Source organism: Artemia franciscana, chromosome 7 (assembly GCF_032884065.1).
Source record: "Artemia franciscana chromosome 7, ASM3288406v1, whole genome shotgun sequence".
In the NCBI taxonomy this organism is placed as follows: Eukaryota; Metazoa; Arthropoda; class Branchiopoda; order Anostraca; family Artemiidae; genus Artemia; species Artemia franciscana.
The window spans coordinates 14,272,389-14,296,826 of record NC_088869.1 but is presented as its reverse complement, the minus strand read 5'-3'; the positions used below and the strand labels follow the sequence as shown (position 1 = coordinate 14,296,826).

At 34.9% G+C, this 24,438-nt stretch overlaps 1 protein-coding gene across 3 annotated transcripts in view; it reads left to right on the top strand.

The window, feature by feature from the left end:
• Positions 1-21,601, top strand: part of LOC136028877 (protein phosphatase 1 regulatory subunit 21-like) — a 48,265-nt gene extending 26,664 nt beyond the window's left edge. For all 3 annotated transcript variants that reach the window (XM_065706820.1, XM_065706822.1, XM_065706819.1), the window contains 6 exons: positions 2,206-2,325; positions 6,069-6,179; positions 10,172-10,301; positions 14,760-14,938; positions 16,762-17,165; positions 21,450-21,601. In XM_065706820.1, coding sequence (XP_065562892.1) covers positions 2,206-2,325; positions 6,069-6,179; positions 10,172-10,301; positions 14,760-14,938; positions 16,762-17,165; positions 21,450-21,462 — 957 coding nt within the window. In that variant the 3' untranslated portion in view covers positions 21,463-21,601. The remainder of the gene's footprint in view (positions 1-2,205; positions 2,326-6,068; positions 6,180-10,171; positions 10,302-14,759; positions 14,939-16,761; positions 17,166-21,449) is intronic.
• Positions 21,602-24,438: the final 2,837 nt, after the last annotated feature.

Here is a 24,438-nt window from a genome sequence, read left to right as displayed (position 1 = left end):
TTTTTTCCAGGGGTCATCGTATCGACCAAGTGGTCCTAGAGTGTTGCAAGAGGGCTCATTCTAACGGAAATGAAAAGTTCTAGTGCCCTTTTTAAGTGACCAAAAAATTGGAGGGCACCTAGGCCCCCTCCCACGCTCATTTTTTTCCCAAAGTCAACGGATCAAAATTTTGAGATAGCCATTTTGTTCCGCATAGTCGAAAATCATAATAACTATGTCTTTGGGGATGACTTACCCCCCACAGTCCCTGGGGGAGGGGCTGCAAGTTACAAACTTTGACCAATGTTTACATACAGTAATGGTTACTGGGAAGTGTACCGACGTTATCATGGGGACTTTTTTTGGTTTGGGTGTGGGGTTCAGGGGAGGGGGCTATATGGGAGGATCTTTCCTTGGAGGAATATTTCATGGGGGAAGAGAAATTCAATGAAAAGGGCGCAGGATTTTCTAGCATTACTATTAAAAAAAAAACAAAGAAAATATAAACTTTAAAATGTTTTTTCAATTGAAAGTAAGGAGAAGCATTAAAACGAACAGAGATTATTATGCATATGAGGGGTTCTAAAAATACTTTAGCATAAAGAGCGAGGTATATAGGAGGAGATAAATACTTCGCTCTTTATGCTAAAATTTTTTTAAGTAACTTCAACTATTTATTCTATGGCCTTTCTGATTCAGGGGTCATTCTTAAAGAATTGGGACAAAACAAGATTTAGTGTGTAGAGCGAGGTATTAACGAGGGGACCAACCCCCTCATATATATAATCAAAAATATAATAATATAAAAGTTTGTTACTTAAGTTAATTCTTAAGTTACGTATATTTTTTACTAATAAAACGTTCGTTAAAAATTAAAATATCTAGTTGCCTTTTTAAGTAACCGAAAAATTGGAGGGCAACAAGGCCTCCTTCCCCACCCCTTATTTCTCAAAATTGTCTGATCAAAACTAAGAGAAAGCCAGTTAGCTAAAAAAGAATTAATATGCAAATTTCATTTTAATAATTTATGTACGGAGAGCCAAAATCAGACATGCAATAATTCAAAAACTTTCAGAAATTAAAAAAAACAAGTTTTTTGAAATGAAAGTAAGGAGCGACATTAAAACTTAAAACGAACAGAAATTACTCCGTATATGAAAGGGGCTTTTCGTCCTCGACACCCCGCTCCTTGCGCTAAAGTTTTATTCTTTCTCGCAACTCTACTTTTTAAAACAATAAAAAACTTTAGCGTAAAGAGCGGGGTGTCGAGGACGAAAAGCCCCTTTCATATACGGAGTAATTTCTGTTCGTTTTAAGTTTTAATGTCGCTCCTTACTTTCATTTCAAAAAACTGTTTTTTTTTATTTAATAGTAGTCAAATGACTGCTATATGGACCTATATACTACGATCAAAAATAACAAAGAGAATTGTCAGAAATTGCAATCCCCCCTCTCCCTACCTTAAGGCTTGAAAAGAATCAGTTAAAAAAGAAAAAAAAACATTTTTAGTTCCCTTCCCAATTCTGGGTCCCACAAGTGATTATGTAATGCAATCTCCACTTGGGTTGTCGTCCAGAATAGTAGATCACTTATTTTTTTTAAGGGTGGAGCTACAATCGGTATCTAACAGTTGTTCAACTATAACATTTCGGTTCTCTTGGGGCCAAAGTTGTTGTTTTGTGCCTCTTATTGGTAGAAATGCGCAAATTTCTGTAGCACGATTCCATTTGTTACTTGAAAATGGCCGCATAATTTTAAACTTCTGTTTGAACGAACCTTTTTTATATTAAAAACCCGTTTCTTTATTACATTCGCCCCTGAAAATATAAGAAAGTAAACGGATCCGTGACCATTCTTCTCGGAAATAGTGACCCCCCCCCCAACTGGTTATGCTCTTTTTGTGTTCCTCCATGATAATAATTGTTTTGTTTAGTTGATTTAAAAAAAAGTTATTCTTTGTATCCTTGGCATCCCCTTTCTCAGGTGCCTGTAATACGAATCTGTTCTAGCCCTCCATCCAAGACAAATACAATGCCATATCCACGTAGGAGCTACCGGGTAGAACCCCGCTCCCCGTGAAATTCTGTCCGACTCGCAGAAACGTAACAAAAATGCATGACAAACGTAATAAATATAATTTTTTTGTACCCCTCCCCCTCGCCCTCCCTAACATAAATCATGGAAACGCCCTTGCTTGTTCATGTGACCATTGATATTTATTTGTAGGAAAATGTGGAAGAGAAAAATCAAATGATTCGGAGAATTCAGCAAGAGATGGATAGCTTGCAATTTAGAAACCAGCAGCTTATGAAAAGGGTTGAATTCCTTCAAGCTGAGCTGTTTAAGGTATGTTTTGCTTTAAGCTCTTTGGTATGAAGGTATGAAGAATGGGTCTTTGGTATGAAGGTATAAGCTTTTGGTTTAAGGTATGAAGCTCTTTGGTGATATGAAATAAATGAGAAACAATATAGCTATGTTATAAATTTGATTCACAGGGAATAATTAGTGACAAAAGGGACAATGATTACCAGCATAGCTAGCGAGAAGTCATCCGTTCGACTCCCAATAATGTTGAGTTTTCTGTTGAGATTTTCCATTATTAGTTCTTTTAGTCTATGTTTAGATGAGAAAAAGATGTTCGTAAGGAAAAAAAGCGAGAGTATAATCTACCAGTGAAATTGAAAATAAAGCCTAAATATTTCGGCCGAAACCGCTGCTAAATATATTTGCAATGTTTGCACTATTTTTATTATATATTTTTTTAATTGGTTTGAAATAGCATCTTTATTTTCTGTACGAATATCTTTTCCTCATCTGGTCATGGTTAGCCAGTGTGGTCTCAGAAATTTTTAAGAATAAACAAGCCTCCGCTCCCCCGCTCAACTTATCCGAGACTTTCGTTCTCAGTGCAATTACTCATCTCCATTGCATGGAGAGGGTCTTCTTTCATTTTAGTGGTTCTTTTTACGGTTTGTTTTGTTTGTTTTAGTGGTTGTTTTTTATGGTTTGTTTTTATTTTTCTATTCTGCTCCGGAGGCGGTTAAGGGGACCTCTCAGCTGAAATATCAAAATTTTTGCCCTTTCTTTTCATTTTCGCTGGCTGGAAATAACATCTTTCTTTTCTGTACGAATTTCGTTTTTTTGTCATGCTTAGCCAGTGTGGTCTCAGAAATTTTTAAGAATAAAGAAGCCTCCGTTCCCCCGCTCAACTTATCAGAGACTTTTGTTCTCAGTGCAATTACTCTTATCTCCATTGCATGGAGAGGGTCTTCTTTCATTTTAGTGGTTCTTTTTACATTTTGTTTTTGTTTGTTTTAGTGGTTGATTTTTACGGTTTGTTTTTGTTTTTGTATTCTGCACCGAAGGCGGTTAAGGGGACCTCTCAGCTGAAATATCAAAATTTTTGCACTTTGTTTTCATTTTCGCTGGCTGGAAATAACTTCTTTCTTTTCTGTACGAATTTCGTTTTTTTGTCATGCTTAGCCAGCGTGGTCTCAGAAATTTTTAAGAATAAAGAAGCCTCTGCTCCCCCGCTCAACTTATCCGAGACTTTCGTTCTCAGTGCAATTACTCTATCACCATGGAGAGGGTCTTCTGTCGTTTTAGAGGTTCTTTTTACAGTTTGTTTTTATTTTTCTATTCCTGTAGTGTGGACGGTTATGCAGTGGTCTCAACCGAAATTTATGCACTTTTTTTCTTTTTCTCTAAGTGGAAATTTGTCTTTGCGAATATAGTTTTTCTGATATTATCATGCTTTGCCAGTGTAGTCTAAGAGAAGACAATAATTGGAGGGTAATCCTACACGGCTACAGTGGTGGTACTGGTCTCTCTTATACCCAGGACAAATTTTATTAGCGCCCACCAACCGTATCCCACAAAATTTTCTGGCCAAATTTAAAAAATTCATTAGTTAATTAAAAAAATTTATTTATTGATCATACAGCTTAGATACCAATACAGTTATGAAACTCCTACCTTGCCCATGAGAAGCTTCTGCTACAGAGCTCTGAACTTGGTGCCTTCTCCAAGCCCGCACTCCGACGCGTAGATCGTACTACAACACTATAGGCGGGAACGCAGTTTTGTTTTGTTGCATACGATTCTATTCACGTCAGTCCAATTGCTCTGACTTTTAGATTCAGATTGCCAGTTTCCTGTTTCCAGTTTCCTATCTAAGTTGTGATTAATCAAATAATGGTTTATTTTTAATTTTGATTATTTTAATTATTACTACTTGATTAATATTGAATTATTTTATATTTTGATTTATTTTTTCATTGTTTAATTAATAATTCATCAATTATTTTCATTTATTTTAAGAAAAATAAAATTTCTAAATTGCGAAATGACTATAACCCTTAAATTATTTATTTGAAATTTTGACCCCTGAAATTTCCAAGTACTCTCTCAGCCTGTAATCTTGCACCGCGTTGTACACTAGAAACCTAGTTAAACTGAACAATACAAGAATAATTGCTTAACGAGTATGAAAGGTATGCGATAAAATTTGTACATATTTTTCTACTTACATAAAATACTTGCACAATAGAATTAGAATTGAAAAAATACTGAAGCAGGCATGTTTTCTTTTTGTCACTAAGGTTTGGACCACTCGTACGTTTCCCCAGATACTTAGACATCTTGTGTTTTATGCAATGTAGTGTTTCTTTTTCCAGTTTAGGGCTATATTGAAAGAAAGGTTGAGATGGATGGGCTACGTTCTGCGGATGAAGGATGACAGATTGCTGAAGATAGACCTTTTTGGCCAACCGTCTGGGGCTACACGGAAAGCAGGTCGTCCTCGTCTGGGGTGGGAGGAAGTCACAAATAAATATTTAAAGGAAATGAGAACTTCCTGGCAGGGTATAAAGAGGGTGGCCTTGAACAGATTAGGTTGGAGGAGGAGCGTGCGTAGCTGTGTCGGCCTCAAGCGGTTCGGTACTGCTGTGGGCTAGTAGTAGTAGTAGTAGTCTTTCCAGTTTGCACAGACACACAGACATTAAGGGTTCCTAAATAAGTGTTATGTCTTGCCTCGTTTTTCTTCCAGAATTTGATACGGAAGTACTATCTTCCTTCCAGAAATGTTATCCCTACATTGAGTGATTATAATCATCTAATAAATTATTGAGATAAAATAAGATCTCGGGTACAAATTGTGTGGTAAAATGGGTTTATGAAATATGGCTGTTGAGAAGTTAAAGGTTAATTATTGAAGATTTTGAAAAAGGGGAAGCACCAAGTGATTAAGGAAAAGTTTAGGTTTTAAATTGATTTCTGTTGGAAGCAAACTGCTTAGCATGATCATGCGTACTATTCTAAGAACTGCTGCTGCTGCTACTGCAAAAAAAAAAGAGTTTTAGGAAGGAGAAAATTTACAATTTACTTAGACCAAATTTTCATTCGTTGCTTGACAATCGAGAAGTGTCTGAACCGTCAGCTCCCTTTAACCCTCCCTCTTTAATTCATTTGATTCATCTTATGGAAAAGCTTGTTCCCTTGTATGATAAACAAAATAAGTATAATAAGGTGATTAGTGCTACATATGAGAATAACATTGATGCGGTTAAAGTATGGAGCAACTTTAGTTATTGGATTTTATATAAAATGTTAGTTTAGCTTAAAACAAAATTGTGTAAAACGTATAGTAGACAAAAATACTTGCAAAATGAGTTTTTGAAAGTTTTGAGAATTCAGTTTGCAAGCATAGGTTTGAGAAATAGTATTGAGACGACTAAGCAGCTTAGACTAGAAATAAATGATGGTGTCGTCTTTTGGGAATTGAGTAGCACTGGAAGAACCATAAAAAGGTTAAGACATGAGGTGACTCGATGTTACCGAAGATGAACTTCCAAGTTCGTTTTCTGACGGTGTTTTTTCATTTAAAATTTTTGAATTATGAGAAAAAAAAACAGATACGTTCTTAAATGTTGTTATTACATTTTAAATTTCTAAAAAGAAAAAAAAAAGGTTTTAGCTTTCACATGTTTGTCTTCGAACACAACCTGAGTATATTTCTTATTGTGGTATAAACTTGTGTATATTTACAATCAATTTTAGATATAACAAATATATCTCTTATAATTTTGTAGGATACAAACAGTGGCGGAAGTACCAAAAAGACTCAAACCCTCGAGTTTCCTGATGTGATAGAGGATGAACTTCGGAGTAAAATTGAAGAAAACGCTCGGTTAGCTAGTCAGGTAAGTCGTCCCTTTGTGGCACTTGAAGGGACGGTAATTATAGACAAGTTACAAATTCCATTCGTGCTACAAAAATTTCCTAAATTAAAGGGCAGAGGCTGCAATTTTAATTCGAGTCTTTTGGGATAAAAAAAAAATAATGGGAGGATTTAAAGCATTTCTTCTAAAAGTGGCGATTGTCATCATTAGAACTTATAATGTGGCTTATTATTAAAATAAAAGCAATAAGAGTCAAAAAGGTTGAGATGAGATAATATTTTATTTCAATGTGACTATTACGAACTTCCATTAGCTAAATTCGTATTTCAAATAGATAAATAGAAGCGCGAAAAAAAAACTATACATATATCGTGTATAATATATATATATATATATATATATATATATATATATATATATATATATATATATATATATATATATATATATATATATATAACATGCAATAAAAATAAAGATGGAAGAGGGAGACTTTTTTTATTCATTGAGTTGTTTTGATGTCTTCGGTAAAATTTTTGTGCTTCGAGACGGTTAACTCTTTTAGATTATTTAAAATTAACTTATTCAAACAATAAACATGGGCAAACTATATACAAGCAAAGAAATCTGAGAAATTGCAAGCATTTTGAGATTTCTAAGGAGGGGGATTATGTGCAGAAAACACTTATCGCTGTCTTTAAAAGATGGTACTGCTAAGATTTATTTTGTTTTAAATCTCTTTGATTTGTATTTATTCTTGTTTGATATGTATGATTAATATAATTAATACTTGAAGTTATATTTAATTTTACTACATTCAGATATTGCGTGGAGGTGGGGCTTTGATGGCCGAAATGTTTCTTCTCGCTGTACAATCGAAATCATACATCGCATCCCCCTCCCCTCCGGACAACCCTCAAAATAGAAAAAGGAAAGCCATACCTACCTTGAACTGAAATAGATTTAAACTTAAAAATATTATTCTTATAGATTTCGTTGGAGAGAAGCCTCGTTTTAATGGGTGTAATGGCTTGTCTCAGTGGGTTAATAAGGATTCTTCATTTTTGGGTATTAACGTGAATAAGATGAATAACCATATTAATACTAAAGTAGTATTTTTCTCTCTCTTTTTCTTCTTTATCTTAGTATTGAAGTAATGCCCCGGTCACTCTCACGGAATAGCTATTGGTGTTATACCTTCTAATCGTAATGTACATGAATTTAGACAAGGCGAATTTTGGTCTCTATGACTTATGAATAAGCTTCCTAAGGTGTAGGATCCTTATGGCCCTTATTACACCAATCACGACGTAGATATGGACAAAGCAAATTTCCTTAATGGGTACGACGGATATGGAAAGTTTGCCGATATCAGTGCTTTCATTTAACGCTTTGATGAGTTTTTAATTGTAGGAATGGGACAGGATTTTCTATAATCGACTATTGCTTTAAACCTTTCTTCTGTATGAAATGGGAAGTATTCTTTGAAAATGAAAAAAAAATAATTTGTAACATTTAAGGCGAATTGGCGTGAAATTTAAGTCGTGTGGGAGGTGTTTAAGTTCTAAGTTTTTCACGTCTTCCATTAGAATAGACGAAATGTAGAAGAAGAAATTCCTAGATATCTTGAAAAAATCACTTTGTCTAAAATCGTACTAGATCCTGTTTCTAGATATATCCCTTTTAACCCTAGGAAAAAGAAAAGTTAAGTTAAATTCCTTAAGTTGCTTTCCAGTTAAGTCAAAGAAAATTATTTGTTTTATTTTCTACCTAGACTATTAGACTAGATTATACCTAGATTTTCTGCCTAGACTCTAGTCTACAGTTAGTGTATATTTTTTTTCTTGATTTTGAGTTAGACACAATCTGTATGCTAACTGGTCTTATTATATCGATTGGTAATTAGCAACTGTCACTTTCATGAAAACTTCGCAACTAAGGAATTTCGGACAACATTTGCTAAAAACAAGTTTTTTTTTCATTTGCAATTTTTTTAAGATAGTAGAATAGCAGTAAAGATCTAAATTTGTGGAGCTCAACCTGTATAGGCTATGGTTATGGAGCGAGTTGTATTGTGGTTCCGGAGCTCAAACTGACGTCATGTATGCTACGCAGGTATCCAGCCGCTGGACTATGATAACATGTTAGAGGGAACGCCCAGTCAGTCAATTACAGCCCCAGTAAAAAAAAAAAAATGCTACTCATTGCAAATTAATTTTCAAGTAGGCTACCAAGGACATCAAAGTAAAAAAACCTTCTAGACCTATGATATCTGGAAGCCAGGATTTTCTAATGTTTTCTTTTTGGTTTCAAAATGGTGAAGTTTCAGGGTAGCATCCAAGGCTGTAGCCAAAAGGGGGTAGGGGTTTTGAACCCCCTCCCTCCCCTGAAATGTTTGTCTGACTCGTAAAAATACAACGAAAATGGATGTAACCCCTCCCCTGGGAAAAAAACCTTTTGTAAGCCCTCCCCCTGGAAAAAAAACAATGAACTCCACAAATTTAGATTTGTGGTATTATTGTCGTTGTGGAGCATTGTGGTTGTGTGTATTTTGGCATCCATTAACAGAGGCGTCACTAGCCAAAAAGTGTGTGTGGGGCAATGCAGTTTACCGTTTAAAAAAAATTTGTATTTTAAATTCTTTTTTAATTACACCTACATTTTTTTTTAATTTAGCGCCCGCTGCCACCAGAAAAATTTCTAACGGCATTTGGAAGTCTTTTTCATTAGAAACTGATTTTCCAATTTTTACTGATTTTTCCCTATATAGTTGCGGAAGTTTACGCTTCACCTGTTTCAACAATTAGGTTTCATCTTCACTGTCCTTGGTACTTTAACTGTTAGCAGTGCCTATCTGACGAACTGCACCAAAAAAATAAAATGTATACTCTCATGTGAGGATCATAGACCAACTGAATCTTATCGTACAATGAAGCAATGCCCGCTTCAGGTATCCGGGAATCATCGACATCACCAATTATATAGGTAGATGTAAATATGTTACGCATTACAACTTGTCGCTACTTAACTACATAGAATTGCTCTTTGGTGTGTGCTTTCAAGTTCTAAATACGATGGCTAAAAAACAAAATATCTTTTGATAGAAATATTTGTACATATTAAGAGTATTCTTTCCTAGGACTTGTCCAAAAATTATGGCCATAAATACCTTTTCAATGCCCTAAAAATGAAAAAAAATATTAAAGAATATAAAAAATTCAAATATATGAAACATAAAAGATTACTATAAAAAATATAGAAATAAAAAATATAGATATCATAAAAATATATAAATACTAAAGGTAATAGAAATATAAGAAAAAATAAAAAGTATATTTTAAGATATAAACTATGAAATATAGTGTAATTAGCAGCGAAGCCTGTTTGATGTTTAAAAAGTAGAGTTAAGAGAAAGAGTCAAACTTTAGCGTAAAGAGCAGGGCGTTGATGAGGAAGCAGCCCCTTTCCCATACGAAGTAATTTCTGTTCGTTTTAGTTTTAATGTCGCTCCTTACTTTCCGTTAAAAAAACTTTTTTTTTTAATTGCAAAACAGGAACTAGTTATTATATCAATTTACATCACTAATATATATTGATTTTACAGTAAACTTATTTATGAATGATATATATTTCATATAATATATGTATATTATATATATATGTATATATATATATATATATATATATATATATATATATATATATATATATATATATATATATATATATATATATATATATATATATATATATATATAATATTATATACTATATATAATATTATATTATAATATATGAAATAAATATATTTCAAAAAGTATAGCTGATACTTTTCCCAAAACCACATGAATCAGTTGAAAAAAACCTTGGTACCAAATTTGTTTTCCTGTTATCCTGTGGTGGCTCATTTTTAGATGCCAATTAGTAGAATATAAGCATTATTTCTTATTCTTTGTCCAATTTTATTTAAATTCCTTTCTCGGAATTATAAAGCTCTGTTTTTTTAACACAAGGTTGCCGACCTTCATCGTAGTCATGGAGAAGAAGCTAACAGGTTGAGGCAGCGAATTATTCAATTGGAACATCAGGTCAAAGAAGCTCACCTCCGGAGCAAGTCTATTGAAAGCATAAGCAGTAAGAAAGGTAACATTTTTTCAAGTACAATTATAGCCTTTAGTCAAAAGTTAAATGAATGCATAAAAATTAAGATGAACAGTAACTCATGTTCTGATTGTAATTTCAGACACTATGCTACTACTACTAATAACTCATCGCAGAACCACACCGCCTGAGGCCAAGAAAGCTACGCACGCTCCGCCTCCATCCCAATCTATTCAAAGCCTCCCTCTTTAAAAACTCGCAGGAAGTTCCTATTTCTCTTAAGCCTTTCTTTATGACATCCTCCCACTTCAACCGTGGACGACCTGCTTTCCGTTTGGCCCTTGACGGTCGGCCGAAAAGGACAATCTTTGGCCATCTGTTATTCTTCATTAGCGAAACATACCCTAACCATCTCAATCTTTCTCTCATTTTATCCCAAGAAAGCGGGATTGTACTGCATTGTACTTTTTGTACTGCATACTGTGAAATACGGTCAGTCAGTCGGGTATATTGTAAAACGTATCCGATACAAAATTTACTAAGAAAAAAAACACGATATGAATGAATTGGTGAACAGGTTAGTTCTGTAAGATACTGGCATTAATTTGTTCTTCTTTGTATTAAGCACGAAGTTGGGAGGAAGGGGTAGAAGATGTCGGTGCTTGGGGCTAGCAAGGAGAAATTTCTGCAAACGCACTATAAACAGAAAGTGCCTATCTCTAACAGTGTCAACCCTTGGAGGCTCAAGAACAGATTTATACTCAATATATTTTTCTTTAAAGATGGTTTTGACCGCTCTTTTCTTGGCTTTTTCCACATTCTCACTTAGGTCACGTGTTTCTGTTGTTTGTTTTTTTATATATTTCCAATGAAAACACCAATAAAGGTATAAGCAGAGTATAAGCAGTAAAATAAGGATTCTGTTTCTTCACTATTCAATTATTTGCTTAATATTTATTGTTCAAATGTGCATAAATTTGTATGACGATGGCTATGGTTGTGATTATTAGGCTATATGTTTGGTGCTGTATTTTTTGTATAGCAAGAGGTGCCACTGATCTTAATGACCGTGTAAGGCCTTTGATAATAAAATCGATTGAGTTTGAGTCTCTTTTTTATAAGTGAAACTGCCTATTCCCAGGGCTCTCAAACTGTGGCGCATTTATCGCTTGTGGTATTCAGTGGTGTCAATTCGCGAAATTGGAGAGTTTTTTTTAGATATGGGTTCGTGATTCTCAACGTGGGGCATGGCAAAATTTTGGTGGGTCATTGGCAGGACATGAAACCCTTCAACTGAGTATACTGTAGAGCCTTAATTTTGAAAAAAAAATAAATCATGTGAGTGACATTAAATTCAAAAACATTTAAAAAGCAAAAGAGATGCATGATAGTATTGTAATGACGTTATACATTGTATAAAAGGTGGTCCCTTAAAAAAAATATGCCAACTTGGTGGTCTTTTAGTGGTGCTAATTCACGCAAATGCAGGGGGAGCGAGGGGGCAGGATTTGAATGAAGACACGAAAAACAGAACAAGGTTGATCAAACATCCTTAAAACATTAACTAATCTATCCGAATCCAGTATCTTCTCTTTTTCAACGGCCATGATCATGAGATTACTGAGTCTGTCATTTCCCATTGTCTTGAGTTCTGTGTTAAAACAAAACAGAGAATTCAAGTTTTATGAGCACTCAATCCATTCGTAAGTCTTAAAGTGATGTGCACTGAATTTCCTTCTATTAGAAGTGGAAGCAGGATATCCCTCAAGAATAGGTTGAGCAGGTTGGTCGGGACGCATTGCAGAGATACCTGAGAGAGATTCTCGACATCTACTGGAACTTGTAACGGGCTTGGGATGCAGACCATTATTTTATGTTGAATCGGGTCATTTATTGCTCCAGTTTTATTTGAAAGATTGTCACAGGTAAGGGAATTGATGTCCAGCAACCCGACACTTTGAGCACTGACACTATTGCCAGTTCCTTGCGCTGTAAATTTCTTGTTTTTTTTCGTATTTTCACCACAGAAAAGTCCAAAGTTTGTTGTCACTTTTTACGCGTTGTTTGATTATGGATTCACATCACCGAGAAAGATAAGATGACTCCTAGTTTTGACTGAACCCTAATCAGCGATCATGAAAGTGGGTAGGACAGCGGAAAAGGAATCGTTTTATACGCTTCAAAACAAGGCTAACTACTATCGGTATATTTAGGATTCTTCAGGACGAGCACAGAAGTAACAACTCAAAACCAAGTCATTGAAAAGCAACTGTAAAAGTAACAGTGTTATTTAATGGCTCAGAAAAACAAAAGCACGGGGCTGAACATTACAAGCAACCCGTCAGCCAGTCTCGCTAGTTCAATGTAGCACATAGCTAAAATACAAAATAGTTATTAAATAGAAGTAACAAGGTCTTTTTTTCAAATCTGGGGGGGGGTGACCCTCTGCCTCCCCTAATTTGCAACACTGTGGCCTTTTAAGCCTCCTTCAGGTGAATACAGGTAAAAATTTGAATAAAAAATTTTTAAAAACAACGAGGATTTTAGAAATGCGTAGACGGGGCAGGGCCCGAAATTGGTTGGGAACAACTTCTAGGCAATTTGTAATTTTTTCAATTTTATTTAATAACAAAATATTATATTCTTCCAAATCTAGGAGAATAGGGAGGGGGAATCTAGGGAGCCATTGCCTCCCCCCCTAATCCGTTCCATCTGTTGATTCGTCCTTTCCACTGATCCCCCATTCTACTCAAATGTATGTAAGTAACTATGATCGCACTAGGCCCTTAAGATCTAAACCAGTGGTGCTGATCTCTGTTTCGCAGCCCTTCAGCCAGGAAGTGCAATGGGAGGCTGGGAGCCAACCATCGTGTGCTCTCACACACCTTTCCTGCTTACCTTTCCCAAAGTTTTTTAGGTACACATTTTAGAGCTGGATAGACTCTGGCTGAACTTACAGAGTCACTCCACTGACCGTCTTCCTATTCCAAATAACTGGCTACGCCAGGAATTGAACCTGTGCCCCTCGGACAATCATTCTCAACCCTGCGTGTCAACCACGTGAGCTCATGAGCTCATTAAAGTCAAACGATTCGTGCTGTAATCTGACTGTTAAGCTTGCCATCATTGGCTGATTTATAATCCTGAGCGGAATAGACAATCAGTTCCTGGGTGTGCTTCATAGCAATTGATCATTAATTTGATCTGGGTACAACTTAAGTGCTTTTGAGAAAATATGTTAATTCCTAGTGAAATATGTTATTTATTTATAAAAAAAATTAAACACATCTAAAATTGTTTATAATATTTTCGAATAATTTTCGTATTGGTTATCCAACGTTATCTTTACCTAATGTTACTCTTATTTCTTGATTTTTGCCTAAATTTTTAATAATTTCCTTATCAAATAACGGCTTTATCTCAAACAATTAATTCTTTTTTGTTTAACTGTCAAAAATGCACACAAATACGACTTTTCAACGACAAAAAATTATAACTATTTTGGTTTTATAACTTATATATATTTTATGATGAAACATTATCAAAAATATTTCAAGAAATTTAAATTTATTCTAATAATATATTTTCTGTACTTTGAATCATTAGCGGCATTGAAAGTTTTTAGATTTATTTACCTTTGTTTCTTTCAAAATCCGATACTGAAAATGCTATCATCCGACCAGAATCTTTATTTCTACCAAATGATTATACTCATTTAAAGTCCCATTTAAATGTCTTCCAAAATCAAATTAATTTTCCAAATTCCAAAATCTAATCGAAAACCAAATCCTAAGTCAAATTTTTTATAGTCAAATATTATACGAAACAATTATGAACATTTGGAAGCGACCCCAGAATCCATACATTTAGCAACTATTTGGCCAAAGATGTGCCTGTCTTAAGAAATTAATGTTTATATCTCATAAGCATAAATAATACCTTTATATTATTGATTTCCCTATGCAAACAGTCGGTCAGTATAGACCATCCTGTGCTTGCTGCCTTGTTGGACCATCAACATTAACAAGGTCTGTGGTTCCAGGTGTTTGTAATATGTAAGAGGTGCCTGCCTCGTCCTGCTGAATTGCAATGGACGTAGCAAAATGACTTCTGCAACCCTTACAGGCTGTCCAAAAATATATATTTTCGAGGCTAATTCTTTATTCAAAAATTCCTAGAAAAGGAAAAACATTAAACCAGTCCAAAGAAGAAAGATTTAAAGAGTCGCTTCTTTAGATTGTATATTTAACAAAAATTGAAAAATATTTGCCTTAAAATCTTAGCTTCACCTCCCTGTGAAAACCCTCCGATATACCCCTTGAGGATTGGTGCTAGTTCATTATAATCATAGTGATACTATTTTACTACTTTTGAATATATTACAAAACTCTCTATGGAACAAGTTATAATCGTACAAACAGGTATATAAATTTATACCCGTATGAACTTTTAATCATTAGCGGCGATAAAAATTTTTAGATTAATTTGTCTTTTTTTCAGAATCTGATACTGAAAGTGCTATCGTCCGACCGGAATCTTTATCTGTTCCCAATGATTATACTCACTTCAATTCCCAGTTTGATATCTTCCAAAATCAAATTGTTCAGTTGGAAAAAGAAAAGGAAATGTGGAAACTTAATTATCAACTTCAAAGTGCCAAGCAACAACGTTCACAAGAGGTAAGTTCATGAATAGAACAAGGAATATGGAAATATGATAAGAGAGAAAAATTAAGTTCTTATGAGAAAACAGAAAAATTGAATCGTGAATGTTTCAGCATTTATCTATCTCCCATTTTTTGCACATAAATGGCTGTTTGAGTGGCCTTTGAAGATGTGCCATATTGATATAGAAAGATATCAAAAGCTGTATTCTTCTATGATTGTTGTTGAAAGCGAGAAAAGGACGCTAACGTAATTTAAAAAAATACCTAAAAAGGAATCCCTTCCTAGCCCCGCCCCTCTTCCTCTTAAAGTTGTTTTGAAATATCCCCACCACGGAAAAATTAAGGTCTAAAAATTTAAGTTTTCGTCTTTTTATTAATTGTATCGTATTTAAATATCAACTTTAAAGTGCTAAATAGCAATTTTTACCCCATGTCAGTCAATAAATAGAACCAAAAGTGTGGGAGACTTAATCTTTAATTTAATCCTCAAGAGAAAACTATTACTGCCATCCAGTGTTGCCCAGAAAAATTGTAATCAAACAGTTTGTGGTAACGAAGTGTAAGTATGGAACGACTCGGCTCAATAGTAACCGAAATTCTAAAAAATGGAATTTTGGTATCAAATAGACACATTAAAAGAATTTACATTTTCTTCTTATTCCAAACATATAAGATACATTAAATTCGGTGTTACACATCAAAAACTCTAATATCAAAGAACTCTACTGTAGAGATGTCGAGCTCCCATTTTCAAAAAGTGGAATATTGTATTTCTTGCCAGAGGAAAAATCACGTCTGCGTCATTATTTGTTTTATTTTGTCGTTGTTTTTTTATAGAGGTGATCGTGTCGAACCCAGTGGTCCTAGAATATCGAGAGGGGGTTTATACGAATTGGAATTAGAAGTTCCAGTGTTTTTTTAAATGACCAAAAAGATTAAAGGAAAATTAGCCCCCTCCCACGCCCCTTTTTCTCAAAGTACTCCGATGAAAATTTTGAGAAAGCCGTATTTTTCAGCATAGTTGAAAAGTCCAACACCCATATCTTTGGGGATAATGTGACCTTCAACAGCCCCTGGAGAAAGGACTGTAAGTAATGAAATTTGTATATTTGCTACATGTAGTATTTTTTTATTGGGGAATATACAGAAATTTTGATTTTTTTTTGGGGGGGGGGTATCTTTTTGGAGGGTATAATTACTTGGACTAATTACTAAAAATTATTTTTATTAAGTAAATAATATTCAATAGTAGTGTCTCTCCTGCTGTGTTTTAAGGCTTTTTGTGGGCATGCTTACCCATAATTCCATTCAGGAAGAAAACCTGAATGTGCAAAAAAAATGTGGAGCGGGGGCAGTCACTTCATAAATGTGTTTTTGACAAGTTGGCCACAATTTTTGCATGCCAGGGGTCAACGATTTGAACATAAAATTTTCACCTAGTCTGTTTCAGTGGCTCAGGATTACTAGTTTTTGGAATTCCAGGGCATTAAAAACGTCCTAGGATTGTCGCCACTTGACAGGATTGTCTATAAAAACCAACTTTATTAGATAATTTCAAGAAGAATTGCTCTAAACCTGAAATTCGGAAAGTTCTATTCTGCTAAAATCTTTTAATTTTGATTAAAATTTCTTTTATTTCTGACTTTTTTTCTGACTTTTCAAAAATGTATTTTTGATATTCATCATCTTTCAGAAAAGGGTCTAAAGCCAGTGTTTTCATTCTTTTAAATAGATGGCGTTTTTCCACGTGGTTAGAAAAGATGTTCGTGTGATAGCCATGGCAACTCGACTTTAATTGTTTAGCACTTAAATTTCTCGAATCATTTCTTCTTATAGGCTGAGGGATTCCCATCTACGCCATCTTCAGTTGTTAAAACATTATCACCCGAAACACCTGGAACATCAGATGCCGACGATGTGAGAAAATTTTTCCTAGATCGACTTGGTCAGTTAGTCAAGTCAGCACAAATTGCAGACAGTAAAGCATTCTTTTTCCATTCCGAGTGTACTGCCCTTCAAGAACGATTAGAATTATTGATTCAACAACAGGAAATGACTGAAACTAATTTATCAAAAAGTCACAATGAAGTTCAAAATTTACGGTCGGAATTACAGACCACACTGCTTAATTATGAAACCCAAATCAACACGATGTCAGAACACCTTGCTTCCATTATTGATCAGTTGGCAGCTAAACAAGAAGAGAATGATGCCTTGAAGTCACAGTTGAATTCTAAAAGGTAAATTTATGTTCTGTTTAAATGTTACTACTACTAACAAGTCAGTGCGATGGCAAGTTTGTCTTAGATCAACACAGATACACAGGCTCCCCTTTCTCTCCAACCTACTCCTTCTCCCACCCTTGAATTATGGCTCCCTTCAGATCTTCCCAAATGATCTCTTCCGACTCTGTTCGGGGACAACTTGCTTTTCATTTGGTAGAATTTTCACTGTCTAAAAATAATTCCTCATTGTTTTACGTTTTGTTGTTTTTATTTTTGGTTGGCCTCTGATGGATGGTCAAAAAACACGGTTTTTGATAATTTATCGGCCCTCTTCCTTGAAACATGATCTAGCCATCTAAACCTTTCGTTCGTTGTAGCCCTGGAAGACTGCGCTGTGTTTGATAAGCATAGGACGAAAAATATCGTGTGTATTATCTGAATGTTTCTAATCGTGCTTGACTTGTCTGTGTCTAGGCCCAAAACTGTCACATTTGTTCTTCTATTTATGATTTATTTTTGTTCCTTGGAATAAAATTGTACCTGTGCCACATCCTTATGGTGTGTATGTACCGTTGCGGAGCATATTTATGTTTCTGTTGCACATTGTCTGTCATGCATAAATGTCTTGGTGCGTGCTTGCTGGAGCCGTAGGAAGAACGGTCTCACGTCTCGCCTGAACTGAAAAAACGAGACATCTTGTATCTCTGTAATTAGCCAGTTTACAATAAAAAAAAATCTCTTTGTGCCATATGCGGTTTTATCTCCCCTTTTCTCGCCAACACTACTCAGTGCTAAAGATTAATCAGTTCGTATTATGATATTTATAATATGCTGTTATTATTGCATGTTTTTTTATATTTATGTGATATTATTCTGATATTTATAATATTATTGTAATATTTATTAACACTGACCTTTGCGCCTCCTCCTCAACGACCCGCTCTTTACGCTAAAGTTTTTTACTGTTTTAAAAGTAGAGTTTAGAGAAAGAGTCAAACTTTAGCGTAAAGAGTGGGGCATTGAGGATGGAACAGCCCATTTTACATACGGAGTAATTTCTGTTCGTTTTAAGTTTTAATATCGCTCCTTACTTTCAGTTAAAAAAACTTCTTTTTTTTATTTAATATATTTAAGAAGCGATTCCAGTGTCCCATACCAATCGACCATACTCATACCAACCAATTATCCTCATTCTATTGCTTCATCCACCCATTCATCTCTTCCAAACCTCCTCGGATTAATTTTATTCTTTGTTGCTTTTAATTCTCAAAAAACAAATTAAATGATCCTTCCCACCTCCGTGCTTAGGGCAAAAATAAGGACCCACCTTTAATCTCGTCCTTCCCAAAAGTTTCTCTTACCACCAAGTGGTAATAAATCTCCTCTTACAAAAATATCTGCTTCACTTCAGTATAGGAATACACTTTAATTCTTCCTCATTGAGCCTTGCCTCAAAGAAGAAATACTCCCCCTCATACTTGCTAAGGCTTATTCATCGGAATTTGATATTTAATTCCTCCTAATTTGATAATTATGGAGCAAATCCAACAGTCTGTGCAGCTCATTGCCATTTCTTGCTACCAGCACTGCATCACCTGAAAAAAGAATTAGTTTATACGATGCTTCTGCAATAGGTTTTACTACTACTACTACTAACAACTCACCGCAGCACCAAGCTGCCTGAGGCCAGCACAGCTACGCACGCTCCTGCTCCATCCCAATTTATTCAAAGCTACTTCTTCAAACCCTCTTAGGAAGATCCCATTTCCTTTAAATCTTTCTTTATGACATCCTCCCACCCCAGACGAGGACAATATGCTTTCCGTTTAGCCCTAGATGGTTGGCCAAAAATGACAATCTTCGACAATCCTTCATCCTTCATCTGCAGAACGTGCCCTAGCCATCTCTACCTTTCTTTCATTATAGCCCTAGAAAGCGGGATTGAACCACATTTTTCGTATAGCCTACTGTTTGAAGTACGGTTAGTCAGCCGGGTACCCAGAACAATCCGTAGACAACTTCTCTTCAAAACATCTAGCAAATCTTCATCTGCTTTTCGAAGCGCCCATGCTTCACCTCATATTTGACCACAGTCATCATTATATGACAGTACTCTAATCTTGCTTATTTTAAGCTTTCAATATTCTAATCTTGGTTTGCAGAATTGTATCCCTATTCTTCCAAACTGTTTTTTTACTGTGAAAAAACACCCTGAGCCTTGGCTAATTCTACTTTTAACATCTTCACTGTTCCCACCGTCTTTACTAACAATACTACCAAGGTAAGTGAAGGTGCCCATCTGATCAATCTTTTCGTTACCCAGCGTCACCTTTTGATCTTCACTTATTTCTAGCCTTAGTGACTTAGTCTTCTTAAAATTAATTTTCAAATCAGCCTTTATTACGTTATATCACATCTCTTTTTTACCCCCTTTACATAGTTGGAATCAACTGGTCCAGTATTTTGTCACCGAGTGTGTGCATGGAAATCCATTTCGCTTGGAATATCCCTCTCTAGTGGGAATGAGAAAAAAGAAGCGATACCAAATTTACTGTGACACAAATATTCAAAAGCTGGGCCTTCTGGTGGTCGCACTTTAGGTCGTAGATGTTTCTACTATAGTAGTTTGTCTCTATTATTACAAGAATACTTGCAAAACAGAATAATTTTTTTAAACAGTGTGTGAGGAGTAAGAAAAATACAATCCTTGTTTTCAAGCCGCTGCTTCATCTATTGGCTCCCACTTTTTATCAGTCACTTCTTTTTATGAGTCTTCGCATAGACTTACATAAAGCACAAACAATGACTGAGAACAGGGTCATAAGGATGGGTATTTACAGACCCTTGAACACACCAGAAATAAGCCGAGTGTGTTAGACTTTATCGTTGCGTGTTATAAAACAAGAATTGTGGTATTTGCCTAGATAGCTCACTGGACATAAGGAAACATGTTAAGAAAACACACCTTACTTCGCAATATGCGGAATAATCATATAACTCATTTTGCATGGGGGTAACCTTTGTCTTCACTTATTTCATTGTTTTACACTTTTTATACAAAATTTCTGAATTTTTTCGTGTATTTTCTAAGTTTTGTTTAGTTTCGAAAAACGTGCTCAGACAAACGCCCAAACGCCATCTTCATGACCTGTCCTAATTTTTCGCTATTTTTCTTTTAGCATGTAATATGAGAAGCAATTTAGTGGGCGCTGATGGTGTTTATTTTGTGTTGATGCCACTGCGGTTTGTATATAGTGGCATCTATAAAAAAAAAATTGTCGATCCCATTTGTTCCAGCACGAATTTGAAAACTGAGAAAATGCTTATTGAATCCATGCTTTTTTCAGAAATTTGGTAGAAAAAGTGTAAAACAATGAAAGAAGTGAAGATTTGCCCGCATGCAAAATTTGTTAACTGTGATTATTCTGAATATTGTTAAGTAAGCATTGTTTTCTTAGCATGTTTCCTTATGTCCTGTGAGCTATACAGGCCTTTACTAGAATTATTACCCCCGGCGCTGAAGGTAAAAGCCAGTCAATGAATTGGAAGTGTCCAGAACCCTTAAGACAAAAAAGTGGACATGTCAGGTCTGGAGTTCCTGTCAATAGTGTTTGTCATTTTTGGCGTATATGGACTCAAAATAGTTGACTAGGTTTTACAAGGTCAAACAGCTAATCAACAATACTACATTGAGAAACTGAAAATATTTCGTGAAAATATTATGCAAAACGCCACGAATTTCGCAATTATAATTGATTGCTGCAGCTGAGCCCCCCTTCCCTCCCCTTCTTGGAAATTAATCCTGTCTACGGTCTTGTTCACCGGATTTGGCTTCTCATGACCTTTTTTTCCTAATACTAAATCTTGTATCATTGGATCCCTTTTTGCTCAAGAAAAAACAGAAGTACCAAAAGCAGCGTCGAATGAGGAAGTCTGTCAATACCGAAGCAAACTGCTTTGTAACATTGTCCAAGGCTAATTGTGTAAGTAGATCTATTTATAGGAAAGGTTCTTTTTTTTTGTTTAGTGTCTAACTTCGCATCGGATTTTTTTTTTTTTTTTTTTTTTTTTTTTTTTTTTTTTTTTTTTTTTTTTTTTTTTTTTGAAGTATTTGCGTTTATCGTAAATTATTCCTTCGATGTCTTCAATAAAAAGTTCCTGTTAAAAAAAGATCTTGTTTGTATTGAATGCGGAACGACAAAATGGTATATAAATTATTAACACGGTAAGCGTTTTCTAGACGTGAATTTTAGCTCGGATTCCGTTTGAATACCGCTCATTATATATATATTTTTTCAGGCGAATTTCGTGACAAAGAGACGATTTTATGCTTCAAGTTTAATTCCATTTTTGATGTTTGACAGTGTAGTTTACATTTTTTTTTTCTTGCCTGTGATCAAAATTTTTGTTTGTTGATTGATGCTGATTTATTAAAATTACTCATTACTGTGTATGAAGTGCATTTATTTTTATTTATAGCAACTTTGTATATCTTTTTTTGCTATTTGATCGTATCTCTCTAGACTCATCCTTAGGTCGAGTCCAAGGGCCTTTTCAAATCTGCCTATATTGAAGTATCAACAACATAAAAAGAAGTAAACACTTTTTGCCCTCTGTACTCATCTTAGGGCTATTTATGCATTAAAACCGCTATTTACTTTTTTTCAGAATTTTGAGTTTTAAGGTAGTACCACATTTTCTTCTGTATTGCCACATTAAACCTTGCGAATAGATAAACAAAACTAATTATTGAAATTTGGAAATGTTTTTGTCCGTAAAAATTCAAATATTGATAAAACTTTTGACTTTTGAGAAATTTTCAAGAATTTTGAAGAAGAAAGTTGCACCTTCTTAAGATTTTGGTGTCATCTGCTTTCGCTATTTGTTGCCATTTACCATTATCAGTGTTACCAAAACTACATAGAAGCATACGGAGATTTTTTTTTTCGTTAACAATTGAATTCCTGTTTTTTCCTAATTTTTAAGATGTATGTGGTTGTGTAAATTTTCACTCAACCAATGTAGAAAGTTTTTTTTTTATCAGCTTGTGCTCGTCACGGCTAAAATAGAATTAGATTTTGATGATAATATGAAATTGTAGCTATTTTTGCGTAGGATTAATTTTGAATCTTTTCGGCTAAACGTCACAGATTTGGGCCTTATTTGCACCTAATACAAGTTTTAGAATCGTTCATTAAGTACTGGCCACCTCTCGTATTAGAAGATATGCGTAGACAGGGCAAAGAAAAAGTCAAAAGGTCACACAAAATAAAGTTTTATGGATTACTTCCAATTTTCAGTCAATTATAAGTTCCTGCCGTCGTGTCCCATGTTCAGGAAATAGTGAAACTTTTTTTCACCTCGTGATAAAATCTTCCCGTAAAGTGACACATCGAGAATATGATTGTCGTGTTATAAACAATTCTAGGCAACGGTGCTAGTGGGGGGCGGAGGCTACTCTGAGCATAAATATTGCTTTCATCATGGTGATTCTCGCAAGTCTCAGAAATATAGGCAATATAAAGAAATATTGATTATCTTTTCTAACTTAGAAAAAAAAGCGTTGGATATTAGATTTGGACCTTGAAAAACAAATTTTAAGGAAAGAACACGAATATGTGGCTGAAGTCAGTAGATTGCAATTACTATTTTCTAAGGTAAAACTGATTAACTTTTTAGGAATATTGCAGACAACGACTAAGTTAATTTTTTGGCCCTACAAAAAACTTTTTTAGCATATTTTTGAGCAAATCTAAGTTAGTTACTAATATCTTCCCTGAGAGAGGCAATGGAAAATCGGTTAAGAGTTTGACTTTGGGTACGACTGGACAACACAGGACATCGATTTTGTGTATGTCTCAAATACAAAGTAAAAATACTTCGAGCAAATAGAAGCCAATTTGGATTCTTAATTATTTTTTTTCATAAAGTCTTTCACATTGGCACGTCGGTATGATGCGTTGTGCCGGCGTGGTGATCCAGTTACGCTCGTGCTTCGTAGAGGTTTTCCATATCTACGAGAGAACCTTTCATACTTGGTGAATTATACCACGTGAAATATATTAAAAGTGGGATGAAAGTGAAGAAAATGTAATGTCAAAGAAAAAAAAATCTATAGTGTTATAGTATCAGTCTATTTTTCGCTCTTCGCCGAGCTGAACAAGTAAATCACTTAGCTTTGATTATTTGACGGAAATGAATGTTTCTTATTGCTGATTGAAAATATTTTGAACTCTTGGTTATTTGAAAACCTGTTGGTAAGATTGCGCTAGAAGTTAGAAGATGAAAGCCATACTTTTATTGAGTCCCTTGTTGATACTATCGAGAGCAGTTCCTAAGGTTGGCCGTGCCCGGTGCAAAATTAATTACAGGGCCCTCCTGTCTCAAATATAAGGAAAAAGAGACGAATCAAAATGAAAAATTTGATAGAAGGGGGCAACTCGCCAGCCGCGACTCCCGCAACCACAGTGCCTGGGGCAGCTGCCGAGGTTGCCCCCTCTTGAACGGTGCTGATGCTATCACAGTTCAACCTCTTTAGACCAGGTCTGTCTTGCACATATTTTGCCGATCTTTCCTCCAAAACTTCCATTATAAATGATCCAAATTCTCATGCTTTACGTTTTTTTGTCGTAAGCGTGACGCAGAGTTTACGTAGGTACTATGACAGGTTAACGCGTCCATATGAAGGAGAGTTAAGACTCACTATACCAACTTCAAAACGTTTCTGTTCAACATTTTTTATTTCAAAGTCACCGTGATTAGCAACGTGTCTCTATGTGGCGTCGCTGCCAAAACTGTCCTGCAAATTGACACTGGATCTCTTGTGGCCTTTTATTTACATAATTTTTTTTATTCCATTTCCATATTCGTTGTTTTTTACTTCCTTATTTTATTCCATGTAATATTTGTGCTGGGTTACCAGTCCTAAAAACTGTATACGTCTGATCCAATGTATTTTCCAAAGAGGCCCAGGAATGTTATTCCAGACACTTTATAAAAAATATTCCAGTGAGGAATATTAAGCAAGGACATACTTACGGCCGTCACCAAGAACTGGTTGTGTTGTTTTTAGGAAATAATTAAAAACAACAGCAGGTAAATCAATGAGGAGTTTTTCTAAGACATTGAAATTTTTTTAGACGTTAAATGAATATTTCGGCTCGATATCGAAGTGGTGTCCTTAGCTAAGCACAAATACGAATAAAATAAGATTTACAATAAAATGCAATCGTTAAAACTTAAATTGAGCAATCAAAACAGTCCCAAAATTATTACTTCAAAGAAGCTC